Source organism: Camelus dromedarius, chromosome 20 (assembly GCF_036321535.1).
Source record: "Camelus dromedarius isolate mCamDro1 chromosome 20, mCamDro1.pat, whole genome shotgun sequence".
In the NCBI taxonomy this organism is placed as follows: Eukaryota; Metazoa; Chordata; class Mammalia; order Artiodactyla; family Camelidae; genus Camelus; species Camelus dromedarius.
In genome coordinates, this window is record NC_087455.1 from 27,386,901 (window position 1) to 27,414,179 (window position 27,279).

The following is a 27,279-nucleotide window of genomic DNA, read 5'->3' on the forward strand; positions in this document are numbered from 1 at the left end:
TTGGATCCTTTTGTGGGTTAAACAACTCTGCTTTTTGATCCCAGACTCACTCCTGATTCTGGCAAGTTACCTTAAAAACATGGGCTCTTGCTTATGGAGGGAACAGAAGGTGGAGCGAAAGTGGATCAAAGGAAATTTAGTATCAGTACCAGAAAAGAATCCCAGGGTCCTTATATTCTTAAAGCATAGCGAAGAGCCGTGGCTTCCTACAAAGACCTTTGGAGAAGGTACCTGTGAAAACGCACTATTCCCTTCAGAAGAGGGTCACAGTGGAAGTCTCTTTGGAGGCAGTAGGTAATTTAGGGAAGTGCAGTCTTTTTTTTAATGGCCTGAACAGAATTAGAAAAACAAACTCAAAACCTCAGTGTAAGCTGTTTACCTTTTTTTTTTTTTTTTTTTAAAGCAGAGGTTCTCAAAGTATGGTCCCTGGGCCAGCAGCATCAGCATCCTCTGGGAGTTTCTTAGAAACACAAATTCTGTGCCTTCGCAGAAACTCTGCGGGTGAAGCCCAGCAGCCTGTTTTCACAAACCCTCCAGGGGATTCTGATGCACACTCGTGTTTGAGAATCACTGGTTCTCGTGGTGTGAGAGAAGACTTTGGAGCTCATGAAGTCCAGTTAACTCCCCAAGCAGAGTTCTCTCTGGCCTTGCTTGTTTACTACTCTGGTTTAAGGGGACTTACTACCTAACCAAACTGTTCAGTCCTTTCTGGGATGGTTGTAATTGTTAGGATGTTCTGACTTTGGTAGCGTTAAAAATTACCTCCTTCCAGCTCCTAGCATTTTGGCCCCCGGAGCTATGCAGAGTGTATCTTCACTCTCATAGAACAGTCTGTGTATCCTTTCAATCATTTGCTCAAACATCTGAAGAAAGTCATTGGCCACAATAAGCCATCTCATCACCAGATAAGCGTTCTCAGATCATCCCTCAATGGATCCTTATCTCCATGATTAGCAGAATCTCAACATCCTGACCACGCTTCTGCTCCCTCTTCTCTTGGCACACATTTGTCCACATCCTGCAAAGATGCAAGTCCCAGAACTGGATCCGATTCTGCTCATAATACCACCAGAGCAGGAATAGGCGAGGCTGATTGGGTTTATAACTAAATGCAGCCCTTTGCACTTCCTTTCTTACCTTTTCTAGGCTATACCTTATGAGATTGCTGCTTGTAGGTTAAAAACAGTGACCACCTGTGAGTAACTGAGTGAAGTTCTCATATCACATTTATTCAGTCAGTAAGGTAGGTCTTCTCTGCTGTTTGTTACGATGACTGGGATTATACTAAATGGTTGTTTTTCTGTATCACTCTTTTAAGTCCACTTGAGCAGACAGTAATTTACAGTGTCCATCATTTTTAAAAGATGCAATATTTAAGATAAACCAAAGTTACAAAGAATAATGCCGTTAACACTTGTGTATTAACCTTCCCAAGTCCATCTCCTTCCTTCCCCCAGTAACTGCCTTAGTTCCTGGATTTGATATTTATTACTCCCATGCGTTCCTTTCTCCTTGTACTGTATGTGCAGGTGCCTCCCTAAGCACAGTATACACACAACATATATAGTGTGTGTCCTTTTAGCTTTATATGAGTTGTGTTGTACCATATATATTACTGTGCAGCTTTCTCAATGGTATGTTTGTAGCACTTATCCGTATTGGAATGTGTAGGTGTTTCATTCATTTCCACTGTATTCTAGTTTATGAATATAGTGTGTCTGAATGTAGCATGTGTTCTGTTTTATGAATATAGCATGATTTGATTGATTGTTGATTATGTATTCTTGTGCTGATGGACATTTAGGTTGTTTCCAGTCTTTCACTATTTCAGACACTGTGTACATCCTTGTATACCTGTGTGAGCGTTTCCCTAGACCATCCATCTAGTCCCTGGTCTCTTTTACATCAAATGCTGTCAAATTTTTGTCAGTAGAAAGATAAAAAGAAAATTGCTTGATTCTTCGTAAGTAAATGCAGAACTTTCCATTTGTCTGGATTACAGTTTATCTCCTCCCACATTCATTTACCCAGTCATTAAAAGCCGTGTATTGGACCCCTGCCGTGTCACAAGGGCCACAGCAGGAAGCTGAAGACAAAAGTGAGGAAGACATAATCCAGCTCCTTACTGGGCGTGGCAAGGGCGGGGCTAGTGGAGAGGTGGTGGCTTTTGTTTTCTGCTGCAGTCATTGTTTTCTGAGCTGCGAGTCCCACGTTCCAGGTTTTAGCTCTCACTAGCCGAGTAGGGTAGAATGTGGAGCTGGGGATGTGGGGTAGGGGAGACAGGTGGAGTTACACAACTTGGGCTCAGGATCCCTTCCCGTCCCCTGAGGGTATACAGCAAGTATCCGCACCTTTAGATCTGGCTCTGTACCTATTCTGTTATGCTAACTGCACACCTAATCCTTGAAGCATAGACTATCGGCATCCACCCAAGACACATGCACACAGACATCAGGGCCTCCGGTTACAGCCACATGTATTTTGCACAAATATTGGCCCTAATGTCCCCACTCTTACCACATATAAACTGAGGTTAAGTTTACACGTACATATATGGGTTCGTGCAGAGCCATGAGCTGGGGGTGCTGAGTGGGCTGCCCCTGAATCCAAGGCCAGAGCTTCCTCGCTGGGCTGCAGGGCAGCAGACTGCATGCTCTGCCCTCGGGGACACACGGGCACTTGGCCTGCGAGTGGCCTGGGTGCCTGCAAATCTGCCAGTGCTCCTGGCCGTCCCTTCCCAGCACATCCTGCTGGCTGTGGGATTCTTTGGACACCAGAGGGCAGCTGACTTTTTCCATTTAAAGTATCTGTGCCAGTGGAACACCTGCTGAGCACCCTCCCAGAAGAGCAGCCGGTGCAAACCAGAGAGCTTGGGCAGGAGAGTTGGTACATTAGGTTCATTTTGCAGCTGCAGTTGGAGTCACATTAAACCTATTGCCTAAATTTCCTTTGTCTAACTTGATTTCTCTTTGGCTGGAAGGCAGATAGATCAATATTGTTTTTTGTGCCGAGATTATGTTGCCTGAAGGAAATTTTCCAGCGGTTCATTGTGCTGGCCTTCAGTCCTGCCCCGGGGGCTGCGTGCTGGCTGAGCAGCGGGGGGCCTGCCATCTGTGTGGACCCACTGGGGCGGCCTTCTGGAGGGGGTCGCACAGGCTGCCCCCCGCCAAGGCAGAGCTTGGCATCTGTGCCAGGCCTTTCTGCACGTTTCTTTGGCCAGACTCTAACAGAGACAGCTTCCTTTTGTTTTTTTCTTTTCCGTGAAGCCCTTTGCTCCCTTCCTTTCTCTGTCTCTTTCTCTTCATTTGGAATGCTCTCCATTTCTCCGGAATTTCTTAAAGGTGGTTTCTTGATACTTGTGTTATAATATTTTCTTCCTGTCTTACCCCAGCCCTCCCCACACTGTGATTATGCACCCCCTCCCCTTTTTTAATCACCAGGGAGGGAAATGTTTATACTTTGCTCTTGATTCTACTCTCCTACCAGGCTTTTAAGGAAAGCTAAGAGTCTGGAGGCAGAAAAGTGAGAAGGCAGTTTACCCACACACAAAAAATTAGAGCGTTTTTTCTATGCAGAAGAGTTGCTGAATTCCTCAGGTGGTTGGGGGAGAAAGACAGGATTAGTCAGTTATCTATAAACATGTTATTGCATGCTCACTCTGTATAAGATCTGGCATTGCTAACTGCTATGGGGGACCTAAATATAAAGTGTAACACCTGCCATCAAAGGGGCTGCATTCTGGTTGGACAGACAAGATATAAACACGGGCAAGGGTAAGATAACCCTGGAAAGAGGAAAATTATGATCACTCAACACATCAGTTCAGGAAGTGGTGAGGCTCTCATGTGCTTGACTCCTAATGAGTGGTCCAGGCAATTGTCCTGAGCAGAGGTCATCGAGCCTTCCCAGAAGACTGGTGTGAGTTTGAGAAAGGGCTTTGAATTAGTTAAAGCCTTGGGGACAGCTCGGGAGATGTAGACAGAGGGCAGTAAAGCCCTCCAGATGGAAAAGTCAGAAGTAAACAAGGAAAAATGGAAAAGATAATTCAATGAGCAATCAAGAGATCCAAGAGGCTGAGCAGGGGGGTCAGGATGGCAGGCAGCTGGAGGCAAGATTAATCCTGGCCAGACTGCCAAGGACGTTGAATGGTAGTTTACGTACAGAATATTTTCTCTTAGGCAGCCCGAGCTATTGAATGTCTTTGTGTGGGGATTTGAATTGATCTAAATCTGTACTTCCCTATTTTTACATGGCGTAAGTAGAAAATGGTTATTTGTAGAGTACATGGCAATAAAGAGAAGGGGACTGGAGACTGGGAAGAGAATACAGCAAAACCAACTTGTCCTGGTTTGCCTGTAACATTCCCAGTTTTCCCACAGCCCTGAGAGTCCCATGTCCAGACAAATCCTCAGCCTAAGCCTGCACCAGGACTGCTCATCACCTGGGAGGGTGCTTTCGGTCAAAGGTGACTGGCCTAGGAGCTCTGTCCACACCTGGCCACCCTGGGATCTCAGAATTTCAGTCTCCTGTCTGGGCTCATCAGCTGGGAGACCTTGACTAAGTAGTATTTTAGGGTGACGAGTGTGCAGGCTGGGTTGGAGTCTGGGAGAAGGACTAGGAGGCTATTGCTGGAGTCCGGCTTGAGGGGATAAGGCCTCAGACAAGATAATGACAAGGGAAATGGGAAAAAAGGAATTGATTTAAGTTATTTTTCCCCCTGGAGGAAAAATCCTCCCTGAAAACCTGGAGAAAGATTGGAAATTGGATGAGGTAGAGGAGTCAGAACTGACCTCAAATCAGTTGCAGCTTTGTTCATTTACGACCCAAGCATTTACTGAGTGCCAGCTGGGTGCAAGACATTGTGCTCAAAGTTGAGTGAGAAATGTCTTCCCCTAATGTAACTTAGGACCTTACTGGACAGATTAAAAAAAAACAAAAAACAAAACTCTTCAGATAACTATAATATAAGGTAAAAGGTCAGGATGTGTGGCCCAGTGGTTAAGGGACATGGGATTTTAGAGTTAGAACTGGGTCACTGAATTCAAATCCCAAATACTAGCTGCATGACCTTGGACAAGTTACTCACCTCTTCAATCTCAGTTTCCTCTCAGATATGCAAATACAGATATGCTAATCACAGTGCCAAGCTCTTGGGCTTGTTGGAAGGAGAGCATACCTTCAACATGGTGCATGGCATATAGTAACACTTGAAGTAACATTAATATCATTATCACATACAAAGTGATAAGACACGAGAGATTTATTAACTAGCAGGGAAGTATCAAAGTAAATGACTTTTATAACGTGAGATCCTGGTAAAGAAAAGAAAGCTTAGATGAATCAACAACAGTTCCAGAATTCCAGATTGTCAGCCGTAGTTTCACTCCTGTTTATGCATTGCATCTTCCGCACATTTAGTTCGTGGTTGGCGTGTCCGTGGGGTGAAATTGTACCTGCAGTTTACTTAAAATGCCCCTTAGGTGTCCCATTGCACAGGCCATTAAACAGTGTTGGCTGTCTGACAGTGTGGGACACTTCTCCAGAGAAGGCTCTCTGTATGATTTCTTTACGTGAGGCCCTTCATCTAATTTTCATTTAACTTAGATTACTTTTACAGGTTTTAAATTTATTTTTTTTTTGCTATTTTAAATCCAAATTTCTGATTATTTCCATTGGATGAATTAAAGGCAGAATTACTGTATCAAAGGGTATATGCAGTAAGGGTTCTCTGCATGTGTGGTTACCACTTCATTGTTCCTCACCAGCTCGAGGTGCAATCGTCGTTTTTCTTTTGATTTTTATTACTTTGGCAGGTAAAAATTGTTACCTTTCACCTAAAGTTGCATATATTTGAGCACTAAGGAAGTTGAATTTTTTTATGTTTGTTAGTCGTTGGGGTTTTTTTCCTCATAAAGAAGTATCTGTTCATGCCCTTTATTCATTGTTCATTTGGTAACATGTTATGATTTGCCTCTTCATTTAAAGGGTCTGTCTTACTTCTTGCAAACTCCCCAAGGTTCTTTGAGAACCTTGAGAAATACATGCTGCAGTTACAGGAAAGTGTTTTGTATAAACAGAAAAGCTTTATATTATTGAAAAAATCGACCTTGTTCATATGTTAAAGTCATGTTTATCACACAGAGATCCTTGAAATTCAGAACTAGGCATGACTAGAGTGTGAGCTTAACTGAGGTCGGAATGTTTATCTGTTTTATTCAGTGCTGCACCTGCAGTGCCTAGAACAGTGCGTGGCATGGAGGAGTGATCAATAAATGTATATTAAATGAATGAGTGTGAGATAAACACATAGATGGCTAGGGATTTTCTACAATGTTCCACTAAGATGGCTTCTTCATCTCATTTTCTTCTTTGCCTCAAGCTGGAAGCGAATAGAGTTGTATATAGCTGGTAGGTCAGAGCTGTGACATAGTGGTCTTATTCTGGACTTAGGAAACTCATTTCTTAGAATCTAACTTTCTTTACGGTAGCATTTTAAGCCTAATTAGTAATTCTACCTCATTTATATAAGTGACGAACCAGAGACAAGAAGAGTTTAATGATCTGAGCATGGCTTTCAGCAATATGATAGAACACGTTGTTTTGTTTTTATATAAGAGCATTTCTAATTCCCAAATAGATGACAAACTTCCTGCTCTTTCGTGCCTCACTTGTTTTCTGGCAATTATGAGAATAAATTGTACACAAGGTCTAAAAGAAAACATGACAGTATGCCTTAAAATTGATTCATTCTTTGGTTGCCTATTTTTGGAGAAAGGTTCTGCATAGAAATTTATGCTAATGAGTTTAATCTCCTGTATAGACCTAAATTCAACTACCCACAGGTGCCTGCTACCATCTTCTTTTCTAAAGTTTCTCTGTTCTGTTTTTGTCTCTAATTATCCTACTTCACATTATGTCTTCCTTTTAAGGTGCTTTAGTATTTCTGGAAGAAGAGGGGGTAAAACTTCATATAAATGTGCCTTTTGCTCCGGACTTGTGTTCAGGATGCGTCACTTCCTGTGGAAGGGAATGCATAGTGGTTAAGTGCTTTGTATTTGAGTCACATAAATTCTTATTTATGTACTTAGTTGAGTTACTCAGCTTCTCTGAGCTGCAATTTCTTCATTTATGAAATAGGTATTTTAAAAACTGTGCTTCCATTGGATGGTAAAGAGGATTACATAAAATAAGGCATGAAAAGATGCTGGCTTGGGACTTGATGTATAAGCTAGCAGTAAATGGAAGCTGCAGCTGAATGCTATTATTTATCACCATCCTAGATGACTCGGCCATGGCTCTCAGCCACTGAGGTGCTATTAGCAAATGTAAGAAAAGCAAGTGAAAATGTCAAAGGCGAATGCTTTTGGGTAGCAGAAGACAAGGAGAGAGCGAGAGAGAGATCCCAAAAATAACCCATCCAGGACATGATCAGTCAGGGTTCAAATGAGAAGTAGCCATATGGAGATACAGATACAGATACAGACACACGAACGTACACACATGCACACGTGTATATACATATACACGTACACATACATGTATGTGTATATGCGCAGACTTTCCACAGTTGTAGGAGCTGTACAAGCAGTGACCACAAGGCTGCTTGATGCTGGAGCTTGAAGTCCAGCAGGCAGGCCATCGGGAAGGGAGGAAGGAGGAGAAGTGGGAAGAGCACGGCCAAGGTGGAACCACAAGCACGAGGACCAGAGTGACACCAGCGCCTGTCCCTGTTGCCCCTGCCCTTGGTGGTGTGGCGCTGGTGTCTGCCTTTGGTCTTGGGGCTGCACACACACCTGGCCCAGGAGTCAGAGCGGCTGATGGAGGATCCAGAGGAAGGCGGAGCAGGTGCAGCCCCAGTGGCTCCTCACACCAGGAGATGAGCCTGCAGGTAATTTGAGCTGCAAATTGGTTGCTGCTTCACTTGAACCCTCTGAGGCAGAGATGCCAATATCAATGTGGGTGTCTGTTTTAAGGTGGAGACACTGAGAGGTTCAGAGAAGTCATTCATTTGCTTCAGACACACAGCTGGAAAGGGCAGAGCTGGGATTCTGGCCAGGCTTTGTTGACTCATGTCTAATCTCTTAAACACTGCAAAGTTACAGCCTCCCAAAAGGGCTGAGAGGGAAGGGGCACGTTCAGTACAGAGGTGAAGACCTGGTCTCCGGAGTCAGACCTCCTGGGATCATGAACCCAGGACTTCCCACCTCCAGACGTGTAACCTGGGGTGAGTTACTTAACCTTGGTTTGCTTCAATTTCCACATCTGTCAAATGGGCATGATTCTAGTCCCCATGTCAAAGGCTGTCCGTTGAGTCGGGGAATTAATACACGGGAGTTCTTTGCAGCCATGCCCAGGGCTGTAAGCACCCTGTGAATGTTGGCATTTGTTCCCCTAGTTTGCTTGAGTCAGCAGGTTTCTGCATGTCTCTCTGCAGAGGCAGAGAACTCGTCAGCCCTCCTTGGGTGTCGCTCCCTTTCCCTGCTTCATTATGAATGAGCTGCCCCGAGGTATGCTCGGTGCTGAAGTTAAGTCAGTTTCACAGGCTGTGGTTCTGCAGCTTTTTGGCATCACCACCTTGGATTCTGAGCCTCGTGCCTGCTCCAGGCAGACAGAGGTGATGCTGCAGTGACTGCATTAGTCCCGGCGCCTGCTTCTGTGACCCGACAGTGCTTCCTCGAAGCCGCTGCCTGTAGGTCCGGTTGAGTTTGAACTAGACAACTCTATTGCTAATTGGGACTTTGGAGCTGTGCTTCTAACTCTGACAGAGCCTCCTAAATGCTCTATTTTCGGAGGGTCGATGAAACACTCCAGTGCACCAGGACGGAAATAGTTGATTAGCTGTCACCGAGTTCTTCCCCAGATGGAGAGCAGATACTCACTGTTAAAAGTCCAGGCATTCTGGTAGTCTTTTTAATGAGTGAAGAATGTAGTGCTTTCATCCTTTGAGCAGGGGGTGCTCAGGGATGGTGGGGTCTGGTGGAAGGAGGGTGGAGTGGGGGGTCAGCCTGCCTGTGTTTTATTTCCAGCCCTGCCACCTACTTCCTGTGTAACTCGGACAAGTTCTCAACTTCTCCCAGTCTCCATTTCCTCATCTGTCACGTGGAGATGATAATGTGAGTTGTTGGGAGAGCAGGTGAGGCAATGCGGGCGATGGACATGGCCACACCTGGAACTTGCTGGGATGGTCACTGGTGTCCCCTCTGCCTCACAAGTTTTTGGTCACTTTTTTGTCCTCCTTTGAGCATTTTATTCTTATTTTTTTTCTTTACTCCTCTTTCTTTCTCTCCCCTGGCCTTTCATTTTTTCTTTCTGTGTCTCTCTCCCTTATGAAAGTTATAAGTCTCCCCCCTCTTTTTTTTTTTTTTGGCCCCCAGATGCATTTAGAGCAAGGGTCAGCAAACTTGTTTTGTAAAGGGCCAGAGAGTAAATATTTTAGGTTTTATGGGCCATAGAATCTCTGTTGCTGCTATTCAACTCTGCTGTTGTAGTCCAAAAGCAACTGTAGAGAATACATAAATGAATGAACATGACTGTGTGCCAGTAAAACTTTATTTACAGAAACGAATTGTGGGCCTGATTTGACCTTCAAGCTTTCCAACCCCTGATTTAGGGTTTTGGAGATGATAGACTCTTCTCCTTTGACATCCAAGGTCAGCGCCTCATGTGGCCTCCTGGGTCTCCAGTTCACAGCGTGACACTGAGGAAGACTTTGGTGTCTGGGTGGCTCTTGGTTGGCATTGTTCCACAGCACAGCCTTTAGATGGTGAATCAAGAAGTGATTGGAAAAGATTACTTTGCTACTCACAATTGAATACCCATTCAAGTCTAGAAAATTCTAAAGAAATTCCATTTGGATGGTTGGATCATCAGTAGCTCCGTCAATTCAAAACTGACTGATGGTTTTCGAGCAGTCAGCATTAGGGAAAACTTGCCAGCTATGGCAGAAATGCAGAAGCATAGCATTTGGTACCATGCACTTTGGATAGTTATCAACCGATGGTCTCAGGTCACTTCCATAAAACTGTGTAGAGCCTGCACTGCCATTAAAATGAGCCATTTTTCATCATTAAAGGGAAGCTTCTTACTTCACAAACCTAAGTTCAAGGTCTAGCTTTGCCACATGCTTGCTGTGCTGGAGAATTTAACTTCTTTGAGCCTCACTCTTCTCATCCATAAAATGGGGATGATGGTAATATGCTATCCTAGGCTTACTGTGAGGATTACATGAGATAATGCTTTCAATGCCCATGACAGAGTAAACCATAAGTATTTGTTATGGTTATTGTAAGAAAATGACAATTTTGGACTTGCTGAGGGATTCGAATTGAAGCAACTTGGAATTAGGATCACGTGCTTTTCCATTTGCCTCATCACTTTCTCATGAACGTGGAGGCCAGGGCTCCCTTCTTAGGGCAGCAGAGCTGGAAATTCTTGCCAACCTCTGACGGGGTGTGGCGGCTGGCCTTTGGGGATTCATACAATTCTCTGGCAGTCTGCGTTCACCCATCTCTTCCCTGGCTACAGACTTTCCTCTTCTTTTTCACTAACACACCTCCTGACTGTCAGGAAGTTATTTTCCAGTGTCAAACTACATTTCATCTGCCAGCGTTTATGCTTACTACATCTTTTTATTCCCCTCAGTAGGGATGGAGGGAAAATAGGTCATCTTCATCCTTTCAAAAAAGAGTGAAGTTTTAGTCTCCCAGACATTCTGTTCTCCAGCCTGCTCTTTCCATCCCTTTAGCTGAGAACCCTACTGTCTTCTGTTCATAGTCCAGTAAGTCTTTTTTCTTCCTAAAATACGGTGTTAGAGCTGAACATGATGATAAGTACTTGGCCTACTCTGCAGGAAGGATACGGTGTGAACTGTACCCCATGTATTCCTGTGTAGAAAATACACATCATTTTCTGCCCAAGTTGTGCTCATAGATAGTGTCAAACGTCGTCATCTTGCCCAGAGCAAGGCGGCTTCCCAGGAAGGGTTACGTTGTAATTATAAGACCAAGTCCACACCCTAACCCAGAAAGTTGCTTCTAACTCTTCCAATACGTTAGGCCAACAACCTTGCCTTCCAAAAGCTAATAATCATGCCTCACCTGTGAGCAGCTTACCTGTTTGATATTCATAGGACCCACATCCTAGGGTTGTGCTAGCTTTTTGCTGATTCACATTCAGCTCCTGTTCCTTCAAGACGCTAAATTATTTTTAGTTCCCCACTTTCTGAAAACTAGTATATAGAACATGAAATATTTATGTTAAGTAGTAATGTCGAAATTTGCTAATAACTTATTTTCAGATAAACAAATATGTATAATAAAATGCCTTCTATTTGCTCAGTGCTGTGTGAGGCACAGGCGGTGAAAGATGTCGTACCTACTTCCAAAGCCAACTTTCTAGAGTCTAAATCCAGTTTACCTAGCCATGGTCTACACCACCACCCATGACCTGTATGACATAACTCCAAGGACAAAATAGCAGGCTCTCCTGATTAGTTTATTTATTTAAGTCAGTGGGCAGCATTTTTATGAATCTGCATTAAATATATTGTCGTCCGGAGCACCAACAGAGTTCCAAGTTATTATCCAATTTAGACTTAATAACGTGGCTGAAGCAATTCCCATTTTCTCTTTAGTGGGAGGCGGTGCAGAAGTCTGAACAGAGGGTGGAAGATTGATGGGTGCAGTGAGCAGCAACTTTGCTTAATAATGACAATGTACTTGAAGTAGCACCATTTAGCATTTCCAGAGATGTGGTTGCTTTGCTCCCCATTTATATAACTTGTCACATCCAGGAAATTGACAGAAGAAGTAGTTTGAAATAGACAGTTGGAACACACGTCATAAAAATATCTTCCATCGTGATCACATGGGGAGTGACCAGTTTCAGTTAAGGAATTTTTAATAACATCCTAAATCTCTTGCTGCTAAACAGAAAACAGAGTAAGAAACATCAGGAAGTATGGACCGAGCTGCTTCCCATTTGTTTTCTGGTGGACGAAAGGTGTTGTCATTGATTCATTGCTTTCCGAGTAGCTTCTCCAAGAGCTTTCAAGGGGCAGCGTTAGCCTTTTATCTCACCTGAGCTCCAGGAGCTTACTAAGCCTGTATCATGGGGTGAGTTATTCACCTTTTTGTGTCTCAGCATCTTTGTCTCTTGCATGGGAGTAATAATAGTACTTACTCCCATAGTGTTGTTGGGAAGATTTAAATGGTTACTGTTCCTTCATGTTGAATATACAAGATGTCCTATAACACTGTGGAAAAAGATGAGATATGCTTTTAAAGAAGCAGGCCTGGCGTGATTCTTTTAACTTTTTTTCTTGGTTCTCATGGCAACCTGGTAAGAATCCATTCATGCCATGGATGAAGAGCTGAGTCGGAGAAAATACAACAAAATACCTAAACAAGCCATTTCTCTGGGGTCAGGAAGACCCACGTTGTTCTAAGAAACTCTCTTCCTCTCCACAGTGTTCTCTCTGAACGCACCGGGTGGTGTGCCCATCTCCCACAGGCTTTGCTTCAGTGATTTTTCTCATCTATAGGAGCACGCGGCTCTTTGATAGAAAGCTGTTTGCAAAGGGACAGAATGTTTTTCTGCAGCTGTGATGTGAGTGGTATCAAAGTTATTGGCTAAGTTGAAAAATAGCTTAATGTTATCTTCAGGGCTTCTGCTTTCCCGTCGGCTTGAGCCTTGGAGATGTGTATAATTGGGACTCAGTAAGACAGCCTTGTCATCCTTCTGCAGAGGGATGGACGTGCCTGTTTGATTCAGGCTCAGAGCAAGTTTGACAAAGAGCAGCTTTTCCCTGGGGGCAGAGTGACCCTGGAGAACACCCTTCCTGTGACTCTGCTAATGAAGAGTCAATGGCCCAGGAGCCCCAGCCTCACTTTGCAGATGGGAAGGCTTTAATCAGACCTGTCCTTGCTGTCATCACCGGGACAGGCCAGCAGCCTAGCTAGCCAGTCAGTAATTAGAGAGAAGGTGTTTCTCATGAATACTGTTCTCCTGAGCATATTGTTAAATTTGAAAAATATTTGCTGATGAATCTCACAGCTCTGTGGTTTTACTTGTGAATGGAATCAGAGCATTGCCCCACATTCTCATCTGTTCTGCAGACAGATCTGGTGGAAAATCGCTGCTAGTTTCTTTTTGAGTCACAGACCTCTTGAACTGTGCCTCGGAGACACCCATGGGCTCTTCATTACGGGAATCACTCTCCCAAGGACAAGGGCTTTCTCAGTCGGGGTCTTTGGCTGCCAACCATAGCAACTAACTTACCCTCAGGTAAGCAGGGACACACTATGGGAAGGCCCTGGGAAGCTCACAGAACGAAGGAATAGTCAATGCTCCAGGCTTTGAAAGAGCAGAGCCCAAGGCAGCCCTGGGCAGCCTGCAGCAGGAGTTGGTCTGTGTTCAAGGATGCACCCTCCAATCACTAAAAAAAATTTTTTGTCATTCTGCCAAAGATTCAAATTCCTGGGAAACGATGCAGTTTCCCATCTCTTGTCTGGGGAAGAATAGGGCGCCAGGCCTAACCTTCTTGCCAGATTATCTCCAACAAGGGAGAGAAGTTTCTTAAAGAAAAATTGGGGTGCCAACACCAGAGGAAGGGTGACTGAATGCCAAGGGACAGGACTGCAGTGCTTGCCACCCTGCATTTCTCAGGATGGGATCGTGTGTGGCCGAAACACATTGAGCAGCCCCATGTCACCTGCTCCAGCTTATCTCACAGTGTTGCTGAACCTTGTGATGATGACCTGTGAGCCCACTGACTGACTCTGCACTGTGGTCAGAGCCTGGGCATGTGTGTTCTTGCTTTCTTCCAAGATGTTCGCCGGTGCTGAAGGCACTGCCTACTCCCCAGATGACATGAGGCCCACCAGCTCTGCAGGGGAAGTTTTATGCGTCTGACTTTGGCCTTCACCTACTGCATCTGAGGGAACCCCTTTGCACAACTTACGAAAACCTGGAGGATGTTTCATTGCTTTTCCAGAAAGTTCTGAGAAGGATGGGTCTGCTCCTGTGTTTTATGTAACAGTGGCCCTGGATGGGGAGTGAAGGAATGGTGCTTAATGCTCACCTCTGTCCAAGACTTAGCATAGGGATGAGGCCTAAAGGGCAATTGGATTCAGGCTTTGTGCTCAAGAAAGGCCTCACATTTATGCTTTTGAGATAATCACAAAAGGGTATTTTTCTAAAAGTCCCAGAGGCACACTAGAAATATTGAAGGGGGAAAAAAGGATGTATCAGGCAGGGTCCTTAGCTGTCACCAAGAGAAATCTATTCTAGATGGTTCTACAAAAGGGGAATGTATTGAAAGGATTGGGTGGCTCAGAGAATCTTCATGAGGGTCGGGAGAGCAGGCTGAGAGGCTGTGTAGCCAGGACCAATGCCCCAGGCCTAGCACAGGACAACAGAGAGCCCCAGTGCCATCCCTGAGCATAGTTACCATGGATCGCATCACTGAGGCAGGGCTTGGACCCTGATGCTAAACCTCTGTCACAGCTGACCCGAGAAACAGGATTTATCCATCTCTATCTTCACCCACATGGGTTCTGTGGCACCTGCTTCCTGAGCCACCAGCTTGCCAAGCAAATTCTGGTGCGAGGACATCCTTTTGGAGGAGGCCAGGTCACATGACTGGGCCCCAGCTGCAAAGGAGGCTGGGAGGGCAGGTTCCTGGCTTCTGCCTTGGAACAGAGGAAGCATGTTGAGAGGAACAACAGGCATCCTTACAAAGGCAGTTATGTGACTTTGAACTTGTGTTCATTCTGGTAATGGACCACATCTCCCATAATGCACTCGTAATGAATAGATTTTAAATACATTTTATAATAATTTTATAACTCTTGTGATGATATTGCATTCTATTTTTTGTTTAAAACAAATACTGAAAATGTACCACATTTTCTTAGCCTTTCTATGGCAGGGTTACAGATACCCCAGTATTCTCAGAAAGTGGAAGTGATTCCAACCTCTCAGAGGTTCAGAATCAAACTGTGGGAACCGTGGGCAAGCTCTTACCCAGCAGTATTTCAGCATCACCACCCAGGACATGGGCTACTGCTGCTTAGCTGAGGACCTATTAGTGTTGATAATATTGGTATTGCTAAGTATTGCTAGGTGTCGATGAACAAGTGTTTCATATAACCGGGTGAGATACAACCAGGAATGATTATTATAACAGTGTTACTTTATTGATTTATTTATGACTAATGAATTTGCACAGCTCACCAGAAATGTTAAGTACACAACAGAACCTTAGGGTTCGATGCTTCCATCCCGTTTAATTCAGTGTTCTATTTCCAAAACACAGTCATCTCCCAGAGAACGGTGAAGGCAGGAGATACAACCTAAAGGAGGGAAATTGTGCGATTCTTTTTTTGTTCATTTCATACATATTTATTAAGCACCTGCTGTGTGCTGGGGATAAAACAACAAAGTCCCTGTCTTAAAGTGTGCACCGAGTAGAAGAAGTGGGACTGACTGAGAGATCATATCATTTACAATTGATTCAGATAATGCTAGACCACAGAGGAAAATGCTCAGTTTTGCCCTGGGTCGTCAGGGTAAGCGTCTAGGGACCAGGATTTCTCTTCTCTTCTCTTCCCTTCCCTTCCCTTCCCTTCCTTTCCCTTCCCTTCCCTTCCCTTCTCTTTCTCTTCTCTCCCTCCTCTCCCCTCCCCTCCCCTCTCCTCTCCTCTTCCTTTACTTTCCTTTCTTTTCCGGCTTTACTGACATACAATTGACATGGAACCAGGAGTTTGGAGCAGAGTCATGGGGGAGGGAGGGGCACACGGGAGCAGGGAGAAGGGCACCCGGGGAAAGAGAAGACTGAGCTGTGGGAACGCTCCTAAAGAATTAGAGACTTGCAGCTCCAGCTGGAAGAAAAAGTTGGGTGAGGAATGACACCCTGTCAGACACCTTCGAATGTGAAAGTGGAAGCACATTCTCTTTGCTGCTGGTAATGATGCTGAGAATTTACATTTTTTTGTGTTAATTTGACCTCATTTACATAATACCTTATCACAGAGAATCACTTAGCTGTTGCCCAATTGTCTTCTTTCTCTTGCTAACCCCAAGTCTGGGAAAGCAAAAAAAAAAAAAAAAAAGACCTTTATTTTGGCTGAGGCAGAGGAATCTGATTTGATATTTTGCTGTCACCAACCTTTTGCTTTCATATTTGCTTTTTTTCATACTTGTTTTTTCCTAGCTCACACAAGCACTTGACTTTGTATATTTCCTTTTGCATTTGTTCACATACATATGTATTTTCTCATACTTTCTCTAACTTTTTCCATTTAATATTGTATAATTATCATTTTCCTTGCTTCCCCAGTGTATTCTTAATTCTAGTCTTTCATATATGCCCAATATTCCATTGAGTAATCATTGGAAAATTATTATGGTTTGGTTTTTCAATAGTTTAGAAATTGTAATGGCAATTTTTGTGTATAGAATTTATTTTTTTCTGTTAGATTATATTCCTAACAGCATCTGTTAACTCTTAACTTCCTGTTTGGAAAAATCGAGTTTTATGATTTAAGGTGTTCTCCTTTTTGCCTCCCATTCTTGTATGTCAATGACCATCTCAGCATGAATTGTTATGCATTTTACTTTCTCTATATAGCAGCCTTACTAAAGCATCAGTCCCGACATGTTTATGTAACACTCTGCAATATAAACCCGAGAGTTTCTGCCATCAGTGTAACTGTGGTATACCGGAAAGCAGCAGCCTAGACTGGAAATATCGCAGAGAGATTATGATGGTCATAAAAAGTCATTGTCACTTGAAGGTCTAAAGCTTCGCTGTACTGTTTCCTAGATCTACTTTCTTTAAGTTTGTATCTTTCGTCACCAACTCATAACTCATCATAACTCGTTTTATACCTGGTAACCCTTTAACTCTTTTATCCACTTTCCTACTTTAGTGACATTACTTACTATTTGATCAGTTCTCTTCCTTCCTCCTTAGTGTTTGAAGTTATTGTTGTATTTGTGCCTACCTCCAATTCATTAGTGATCTTTTCAATGTTTCTCTGTTATCAGTCAGCTGGTCCCTAAGGATACTGAACGCTCATTTTGTTGCAGCACACACTGGCCATGTGACCAGCGATGCCACTCATTCACACCAAACACGTACATGAGTGTTTATAACATCTGCATTCACAGTCATCAAAAACTGGAAACAACCCAGATGTCCTTCATGGGTGAATGGATGAACACTGTATGGTGCGTCCATACAATGGGATCCTACTCAGCAATTAAAAAGGAACGAACTATTGATACACACAACAACTTGGATAAATCTCAAAATAGTTATGCCAAATAAAAAGAAGCCACCCTCAAAACGTTACATACTCTGTGATTCTATCTATGTGACATTCTTGAAAAGAGACAACAATATGATAGAGAACAGACAAAACATAAAATAAAATGAAAAGATTCCAGTTTCATCAAAGTCATCATAGGTCCTTTGACAAGTTATTTAACCTCTCTAAATCTCAATTTACTTACCTGCCGAGTGTGGAAAATACTCTCTACCTTGAAGAGGTGTTGTAAAGATGAAATAGAATGTTGTAAAGTATCTACATGACATACAGGAAACTCCTCCCTTTCTTTTCCATGCTGATACTTCTCAATGGGAGCAAATTCTATTTCATTATCATCTGTACTTTTTTTAATAGTTATTTGACTCTTGGAGAACAGACTGGAGCCATTGAGGTTTTCAAATAGAAAAGTCACCTGGTCTGATTTTCATTTTTAGAAGATGATTTGAGCAGCTTTGTGGAGAGTGATGAGGAGTGTAGGAGGATAAGAGTGGAAACACAGAGGCTAGTAAGAGGTGTTGGGTTTGTCCAGATGAGAGATGATGGTGGTGTGGGCTCTGTGGGAGCAACGGAGGTGGAGAGGAGTGGGCAGGTTTGGGATTTATGTTTTTGGAGGTAGAACCAGCAGGCTTGATGATGGTTTGAAGAGTGAAGAAAGGTGGCTGAGGGTGTCATTTACTGAGATGAGAAACTCGAGGAGCAAACTCGAGTGGGTGGGTTGTAGTCATCATGGAAAATCAAAAATTCTGTTTGGACATGTTAGGAGTGGAAAACCGAGTATGTAGTTGGGTGCAGGATTCTGGAACCCAGGACCATGCCAGTGCTGGCTTGTTCATGTCCACGTCTTCCTGCACCCAGCAGCTGGAGGTGGCGTTGGGAGTCTCCCAGCTCCTTGCTTCCAGATTAGGGTTGCAGAGGGGGAGCTTTTAGCTGCTTTTCCTTTGACCTAAACTTGGGATTTGGGGCAAAGTTCTTAATCCATTCCTGAGAGCAGGCGCTTGCACAAAGTACTTCAGATTATGCTTGTATGATCCATTGCTGCCAGATTTATTTTTCCCTTTTCCATTTAATGAGATTTAGGGAAAGGAGATACCTAACATTTCCAAATATCCAGCCTAGCAGTCATCAATCATACTGTGGTAAGATTGAAAAGTATTAATAACTACTGAGAGTCATGATGAATATGCAAATACATGACAATATGCTAAGAGATTATATTCTAACATATTTTGTTATTTTTATTATCCTCAAATTTCCAGTTTTGCCACAGACCAGGGGAAGAAATTCAAGATATAATGTTCCTTGATAACTACCAATTAATGATTGCCTCTGGGAAGGGAGAGGCAATTTGGGGAGAGGTAGTGAGGAGGCTTCAGCTGTGTCTGCAAAATGTTGACATTCTGTAGAGTGGGGTATTGGGTCATTGCATCTGTGTTTGAAATGTTTTATAATTAATATTTTGTCCTTTAAATATACACATAAAAACCATTTTAAAATGTAACCGCGAGAGACAGTGTCCTTCCTCCACCCACCCTATCCCCACTAATCACCGTAAAGAGTGATCTATTGGGTTTTTCTCTCAGAAAATGTAATTACTTGGTAATGAAATGTTAATGTTATGTTCTATTCTTAAAGTCACTTGTTCCAGTGATGAAGCTGCGGCTGAATAGAGTTGCTAAATTTTCTTCTAGGTCATTCTTTTAATATTTCATGTTTGTCAAATAAGCTGACGATGACCTGGAGCCCCTTTTGTTTTCACAAACAGGACCATTTCAGCAAAAACACATCATCAGGCTGTTAACTTCAACATCTTCGAGGGCATGGTTTGCCATGGCGTGCCCCTTGTGACTATTTCAAGAGGCAAAGTGGTGTATGAAGATGGAGTGTTCAGTGTCACAGCAGGACACGGGAGGTTTATCCCTCGTCAACCCTTTGCGGAATACATTTACAAACGGATCAAGCAGCGGGACCAGGTGAGTTGGGGTTAAGTGTGCTGTTACCACGGACTAGACTGTCACCCACTCCTGGATATTGGTGGTGGTCTTGTCACGTGCAATCGGTTAACATATTTGCGGGGTGTCAGGAGAGGGCACAAATACAGTTTTCAAAGAAAAAAATCATTACTGGGTGGATGCATCTTCCCTTGCCAACTGGTGTCTATTCAGGGTTTCCTAATGGACCAAGTTTGGTTTTCCCAGGCAAAGTCAGGGCCCCTGTGAGCCTTTTGGCAGTTGGGTTAGTCAACTTCCTCTGAGAAGCAGAAACCCAGGTGGATACAGGTGCGACTTTTTATTAGAGGAAAGACCTGAGGGAGAAAATGGGCTGGGCGAGCCCTCAGAATGCAATTCAAGTCTGGCTCCAGTGAAGGAAAGAGGGAGAAAAAAAGGGGTGGAAGCATCCTAGACTACTGTATTGACTAAGAAAAGCTGAGCAAAGCTTACACGCAGCTCTCGAGCCAAGTCTCCCGGCACATGGTGCGCTGTCGTTGGCTGGAGCAGCAGTGAGAGGCCTGGCCTCCATGTGAACAATAGGGTGGAGTTCAGACTCAGCAACCGTCCCTTGTAAAAATCATGCCCCTGTATCTGAGGATCCGCAAGGCGCATTCTAATAACCACCAGAGCTATGGTGGAGTTTGGGGTCCAGGTAAATACGAATCCTACCCTGACCTTCCGTTCCCTAGCTCTGTGGTCAAGAGCAAGTTTCTCTGTCATCCTTGGGCTCAGTTTCCTCATTCAGAAAATGACAACAGTGTTTTCTCCCTAACAGATTGTAAGACTCAAATGAGATTTTAAAATATAAGGCACATGGTAAGAGGTCAGTAAATGTCAGTTCCATTTCTTTGCTTTCCCCTTTTGTTGACTGAATTTATCATAAAGGCCTCCAAGTCTTTGTAACAGCCCTGTTGTTATAAAGGAGCTATTTATTCTTTCAATATATCTTGGACTTTTGCAAGTTTAGCTCACATAGTGTTTCAAACAGTTCTAAAAATTCACTTCACTAAATACACTAACATATCAGAAATTTTCAGTTTAAAAGCATCTACATAGCTGGATTTGGGAATGAGGGGAGGCAGCCTGTGCCTCTGTCCCACCCGGTAAGGAAAGGCCAGAGCTGGATGGCCCAGCTCTGCAGAGGCTGCCTTTCTGATTCTCACCGCAGGCTTCACTCATTAATGTTCCCAGCCTGGCCACGTAGACATTAGAGTTTGTAACCCTTGGATTAGTTCTAAGGCTTCTGTGTCTTCTTTTTTATTTTAAAATATACCTCTCTTTTCCCGAAGTTCTCTGGCTGTTTTCCAATTCATTTCATTTGGGTCTTGTAGCCTCTTTGATTTCTCCTCTCATGTCTTGAGAACAGTTTTTACTTGTGGAGTCTCAGAGTCCGTTACATAAGATTCATCCTTTTTTGGTTTTTGTTTTTTTAACCACTTCCTAAAGCTCTGATTAAGTAATGTGCTCTAGAATGCTTTAAATGGTAGGATGCTACAATTCTTCATATACTGTATTTCAGTCAAAATATTTAAGGCTGCAGTTTATTTTGCTGGGGGTTATTTTGTACATGTTGACATGGACAGGTGACAGGTAGGTAGTGACTATAAGATTCCCGTGTATTTCTAAACATTTACATGATAAGTAACAACAATAATAACATTTACGGAGCGCTTACTGAAAGCAAGGCACGATGCTGGGGGCTCCGTCACTATAACAACCTCCTAGAAGGAGAGAGTTTTATTTTCCCCACTTTAAATATTGGGAAACTGAAGCTTCAGGAAATAAAGAAAGTTGGTCAAGTCACATAGCTAGTGTATGGCAGGAACAAAACATAAACTCTGCTTATCTGACTTCAAAAACTATATACTTAAGCAATAACCATATACTGTAAACCATAAAGACTGAGGTAAATGAGTTAATGGGAGATAAACTATTCTGTAGTAAATTTGGGGAAAAAAATGATCTAAATCGGAAGCATTGATGGCAGCGAGTTCATTCCTGATGCTTGTAGTAGAATCCAAGAGATGGACAGAAAGGCGTGGACTTAGGAAATCACGAAGAGATGGAACCAACAGAGCTGGGTGATAAATTATGTGACACTTGAAGTGAATTCAGGGTGGGGCCACTCCTGGCTGTCAGTACCAATTGCTCACCAGCAGGGATGCTAGACTAACTGGGAAGACCTGATAGGCTACTTAAATGACTGACTTTGCCTAAGGCTTCCTCTTGTAGGGAAAATGTTTGAAGCTTCTGAGATCGCCGGGTAACTGACTGGCTTCATCAATTCTTCTTTTCGGATTGTTGTTTGGTATTTTGTTGGCAAAATTAATGTCAACATCATTTTTAAAGAATTCACTATCATTTTGTGAGTTATTTTTGTTTCTCAGTACTTTCTTCTGATACCAACTTTTTAGGTGTTCTAGGTGTATTATAGTTTTTACAGTAAGTAATAGTTGTTACTATGATATGTTGTTCTGAGCACTTACTATCTTGTAATTTATTTTTATTATTTTACTTAATCTGCACAACAAGCCATCTGGGAGATATTATCACCCCCATTTTACACCCCCATTGTGATTCTCAGCACAATTAAGTAACTTTCCCTGGGCTAAGCAGTAAGTAAACATAAGAGCCAGGGTTTGTGGTAAGACTTTTCTGATTCCCACTGTGCTAGGGGACCTCAGTAGAACAAGAAAAGGGAAGAAGATCATTATGAAACTCAAATCATGGGGAATGCATTATTTTAAAATGTGTTGATGTGGGAAAAGTACCAAATAAAATGGGTAAAATGAACTTCGGGGATTATGTGGAGATGTTTCAGACCCTTTTTCTCTCCATTAGGCAAAGATTATTTTATAGAAGAAAAATATCACACAAAGGTTAAGGAAAAGTATTGTTAGGAATCCTATGTTTTAAAATCACGTGAGGTTATTAGAGCTCTTACTTGGTTTTCATTTAAAATATTCAGATTTCTTTGTGAGTGAAGATAAGAGTTTGAAGGCAAGCAAGAATGGTCTATCCCATTTCTTCTGTGCATCTGTTGTCTTTCCCAAGAAAATTAATCACTTACCCTCCTGGACTCCCAAAGCACATTTGTAGAGACACACCAGTGTTTGTCAGTCCCGGAACTTGCCTGGTCTCCTGGCTAGAATGTTAGTTCTTTGAGGAACTTGTTTTTTTATGCCCAGTACTTGGCATACAGTAGGCATTTGAGAAATAAACCAGTTGCAAATGAAAGGAGCAAAGACCAGTTTCAGAGATCATAGAAAGGAATTTGAATAAATTTGCATGGAAGATTGTCCCCTGTCTCTACCCAAACAGTAGGGTTATCTGTGAGATTGAGTCTTGCTCTTGATTTTATTGCTTAGTAAAACTTAGTGTCATGCCATGCAGCTATCACTGTTAACAGATATTGTGAGGAATTTCAAAGGAAAGAAATGACTTTTTTATCCAATTTGACAGCTTCAGGGAATTGTTACTTTATTTTAACATTTAAACAGCATATCCTTACAGGAAAAAAATTTAAATCTGAAGATGAAACATCAAACTTTATTTGGTAAATAAAACATAAAATACATATTTCAATTCAACATAAAAACTCACTTTAGGAAGACTGTTGGGGGATTCAGGAAAGAAAAAGTAAAACAAGAAGAAAAAAAAGGACCTCGTCCCTCGATACCCTTAGATACTAAACTCTGCAGATGCTCAAGTCCCTTATAAAAAAAATGGCCTAATATAGTCCGCCCTCTTTATTATTGGATTCAACCAACTGTGGATATGGAGGGCCATGGTTAACAGCAACTTGTATGGTCAAGTACATTTTGAAAGGACAAAATCAACTTAACATACTATTAATTCTTTATTTAAAAAATGCTCTTTAAACTTAAATGATTTATTATTTCTAGAATTTTTGTGTGTTTAGAGTATTACAATTTTTACCCAAATTTGGAAGTACAAACATTCTTTAAGTCATCCCTTTTTCTCTTTTTTCAGTCATAAGCAACTCAATCTCCTTTGGAAAATAAAGGTCCTGCTGCACTTTCTAGAGAAGCACGAATAGCCTCCCGGAGTAACGTGTGGTTTCAGAACACTGCTGCCAGGGCTTTTAACCTGTCTTGCACCTTTGCAACGAGAAGCATAATTTGCCATTTAGATTAGACGAAGTGAGTGGTTGGCTGATCTAGTCCTTAAAATAGGTGTTCTTCATTTCTGAAATAACAGTTTATCAATGTCTTTCTCAGAGAAAATGATTTAAGTATATCATCAATTGCCATGTAATTCCAATTTCCTCAGATTGATTGCTGATAATTATAAAAAGTGATCCATGTGTTGGAGCCAGCTCATTTTGGCTCGTGAGAAACACTTGTATATATCTCGTCCCAAGTCCTCATTCAGTGATACCAGTTTGGTAGCTTGACGTCAGCAATGGTGGGAGCACTTACATGACAGAAATAGGCAAGTGCTGTAAGTCAGGGCTTTGGGGTGATGAGGAAGAAGGGAGGCAGGTTGCCAGCGTTTACCAGCACATCACTGCATACAGGGACTTCCTGAATACTGTCTTCGTTTTATCTAAACATTCAGCATTCATTCAGTAAATATTTGTCGATGACCAATTACATGTTCACATTGTCCTTGAGAAATAACTCACAGGGTATTTTGAGGATTAAATGGAAACGTTCGATGGATTGCAAAACATTACCAAAATGCAAATTTTCATTGTTATAGGTCATCTCTACTGAACCTCGGGGTCATTTATGTTCTAGTGACTCACAGTCCCCTGGAGAGCTCAGTCCAGTGAGGACCTCTGAGAACCTCTAAGTTCACCAGGTGCTGAGTACCGACCTCTGAATTCACCAACCATGCACGGATTTCATTCTCAGGGCATCGCTGTTCATTTGGACTGTTTGGTGTTAGGTTAGTGTCTGCTGTTTGGAATTTGGAAGTTCTGTTGTCTTCATCGCTACTGTAGTATCTTAGCCTCCTTGGGATCCAGGTTTCTTCTCTAAGGGCTCAGAAACTCTAGCATCCTAGCTCTCTACTCTCTGCAGACAATACAGTTAAATTCTCTGTCAGCTTCCTCTTTCCCCTGATCTGCTAACCAAAAAGCATTTCTGCAATTCTGCAGGCATAAGATTGCAATTAATTTATTCATAGCACTGCATATTGTGATATAATTCTCACTTTTGTCTTTCTATTAACTCATCACAGTGACAGTCGTCATTAAGTACTATGAACTCAAATTGAACTCTCATCTTCCAAAGTAAACCACCAGCACCCTGCCAGGTGAGGTGCTGTCTGTGATTCCTACATCACTTAGGATAGCCTCTCACACTGTTTTACCCTCAAGCCATTCTGTTTGCTTGTGAACCCATCAAGATGGGAAGCACTGTTGGTGGGGTGTGATTCTCTAGTTTTGACCAGCCTGTACTGGGGAGAAAGGTGCCACCACCCAGATCAGTCTTCTAAAGGGGTGTGCTCAGGTTACTTGTCTCCTTAGGCGCTCCTTAAGAAAGCTGTCAAGTGATTTTAGAAAATGCTACCCTCAGGTGATTTGGTTGCCCAATATCATATAAAAAGTTCTAAAAAGTCCTACAGTCAAAAAATCTTTCATTTAACAAATGTTTGTTAAGCACCAGGTACAAGTTCACATCCTAGGTGCTGGGGTTAGAAGTGGAAACAAGACAGCAGTCCCTGGTCTCAAAGAGCTTAAATCCTACTTCTGTTCAACTGAGGTTTGTGATGCTTAAGTTCCAGTCCTGTTTGAGATGCTGTTGTGATGGGGGCAGCTAGCCACTTGGATAAAGGAGTCTGGAGATTGGAGAGATTGGGGCTGGACATAAAATTTGGGAATTGTGGCATATAGATTTAAAACCACGAGCCTGAAGCCAACAGAGAGACTGTGTAGACAGAGAATAAAGGGGGCTTGAGAGAGGGAGCTCTGGGGCTGCCAACCTTCAGAGGCGGAGGGTGGGGGTGGGTGGGGAGAGACAGCAAAGGGGCCGGAGAAAGCCTACCCATGAGGTCGGAAGAAAACCAAGAGATCACAGAGAAGAGACAAGACGTGCTTGCGTGGTTCAGCCCCGAGCCCTCTGATGCTCCATCCTGGTCTCTCTGTGAGTTTTATGCTGCATTAATGTTCTCTAAGTAATAGGTCCGCATTTAGTCGGGAGACTCAGGGTGGAGTCCCCGTCCTCACTGTACTCATCTGGGACACGAGGGAAAGAAGCCCACTTTATTTAGGACCCAAGCACTCGGATAACCTCTGGGCATCACACACTGGTCACTCCAGATGCTGGCGCCCGTGTCAGGACTGAACACTTCACCTCTGAGGTGGAGATTTGCCGTTGTCACTAGAAAGATGTGATGGGACTACTTTTCCTGAGTTGGAGGGTAAGTCTACTTAGAAAATAAATGTGCAGCTGAACTGAATAACACAGGGACGGCTTAAAATTCTGCCAAAAGAGTGCCATCACTTTTCCTTTTTGTCACAGTGAACATCTATTGAGGTTCTAAAATCTACATAGAGCACAACACCAGGGGCAAGAGACAGTACAGAGATGAACAAGCCTGGGTCTAGCATTAAAGATCTTATGTAACCACCACTGAGGATAAGAAAAGATTAAAAGGTTGAAAGCGCTGGAAGGCTTGAGATCAGAGCTCAAATTGTCTTTGATTCCTGTCAAAGGGGAAGAGTCTGAAGTGTGGGACAGCAAAAGCCTCCCCAGAGAGGGTCAGTTTGTGTCCGAGGTGGTGGTATGGGCAGGAGCGGTTAACGGCCCTTGGCCATTCTGCCGGAAAACTGCTCCCTACCTGGCCCAAGCCTCAGCAGCAGATAAAGAGGGAGGCTGTGTGCAGGTTTGACCTGGCTAGTCCAGGTCAGAGCCATTTGATGATCAGTGTGACCAGAGTGACCAGCCAGGCTAACGAGGAGCCTCGTGATGTTGCTAGTGTAGTGACTGAGCAGCCGGCAGGGGTCTGAGACAACCAGGGGACCGAGACCTGCCTGCAGGAGGCCACCAGCCAAAGGGCACATGCAGCCTGGGGAACAGATTCCTGGCCAAGCACAGCAAAGGAGGACAAGGGAAACTGAGTCCACTCCGGGCAAGATTGCCCAACAAAGAGGACAGAAAGCTCAGATGGGGATCTCCTCCCCACCAACACCCTTCCACCCTTGGTAGGAATTTGTCAACAATTTATTGAGTACTGATAATGGAGAAACAGAGCAGGACACTGGCCCCGAGTCTGCTGGAGGAGACTGACAGGTAATCAGAAATTACAGAAAATGGTAAGCAAGATAGTGGAGGTGGCAGGGAGGGCTGAAGCTCCCCGGGCTGACGATTGCCTGGGCTGAGTCACTGAAGACCCATTGGAGACATGCAGGTGAAAAGGAGGGCAGGCGTGCCAGGATGGGTGAAGTCAAGGCTCCGGCAGAATGATGCTAGGGAGGACGTGATTCACCTGGTGCAAGTCACCCCTGAGCCTGCAGTTGGGCTCAGGGAAGTGATCCTCCGATGGGCTGGCCGGCTTGTGGAGCAAGCCCACACCTGAATGAGGAGGGTGGGAACTGGATTGGAGGCCCTGCTTAAATCACTGGGGTTGGTCATCAGTCCCCAGGAAGGAGTCCAGGAGAGACAAAAAGGTACAGCTGAAAACCACAAACAGTGAGCTTTCATAGGAACCACTGAGGGGAAAGGGAGATGGTTTGGGACCTGATGCTGGACACAGCACGAAGGCAGGCGACACAAATACCTGCCCAGTGATGTCATTCTCTCCAGGGGCTGCAGAAAAGGCTGACGATTGATCTGAAATATGCCACAAGTTTTGCCGAGTGCAAATGCCAAAAGGAAAAGAGAGAAAGATAAGACTCTAGATTGTCAGCAAGAGGTTGAAGGAAGGTGGAAACAAATCTTGGCTTGCTTGGGTGGTCCTTGATTATGCCTGTTAATTATGTTCAGTAC

At 43.4% G+C, this 27,279-nt stretch overlaps 1 protein-coding gene across 1 annotated transcript in view; it reads left to right on the forward strand.

Moving 5' to 3' along the window:
* The window catches only part of DPYS (dihydropyrimidinase), an 81,604-nt gene that overhangs the window by 48,678 nt on the left and 5,647 nt on the right, over positions 1-27,279 (forward strand). Inside the window, exon 8 of the mRNA XM_031439474.2 lies at positions 19,096-19,303. Coding sequence (XP_031295334.1) covers positions 19,096-19,303 — 208 coding nt within the window. The remainder of the gene's footprint in view (positions 1-19,095; positions 19,304-27,279) is intronic.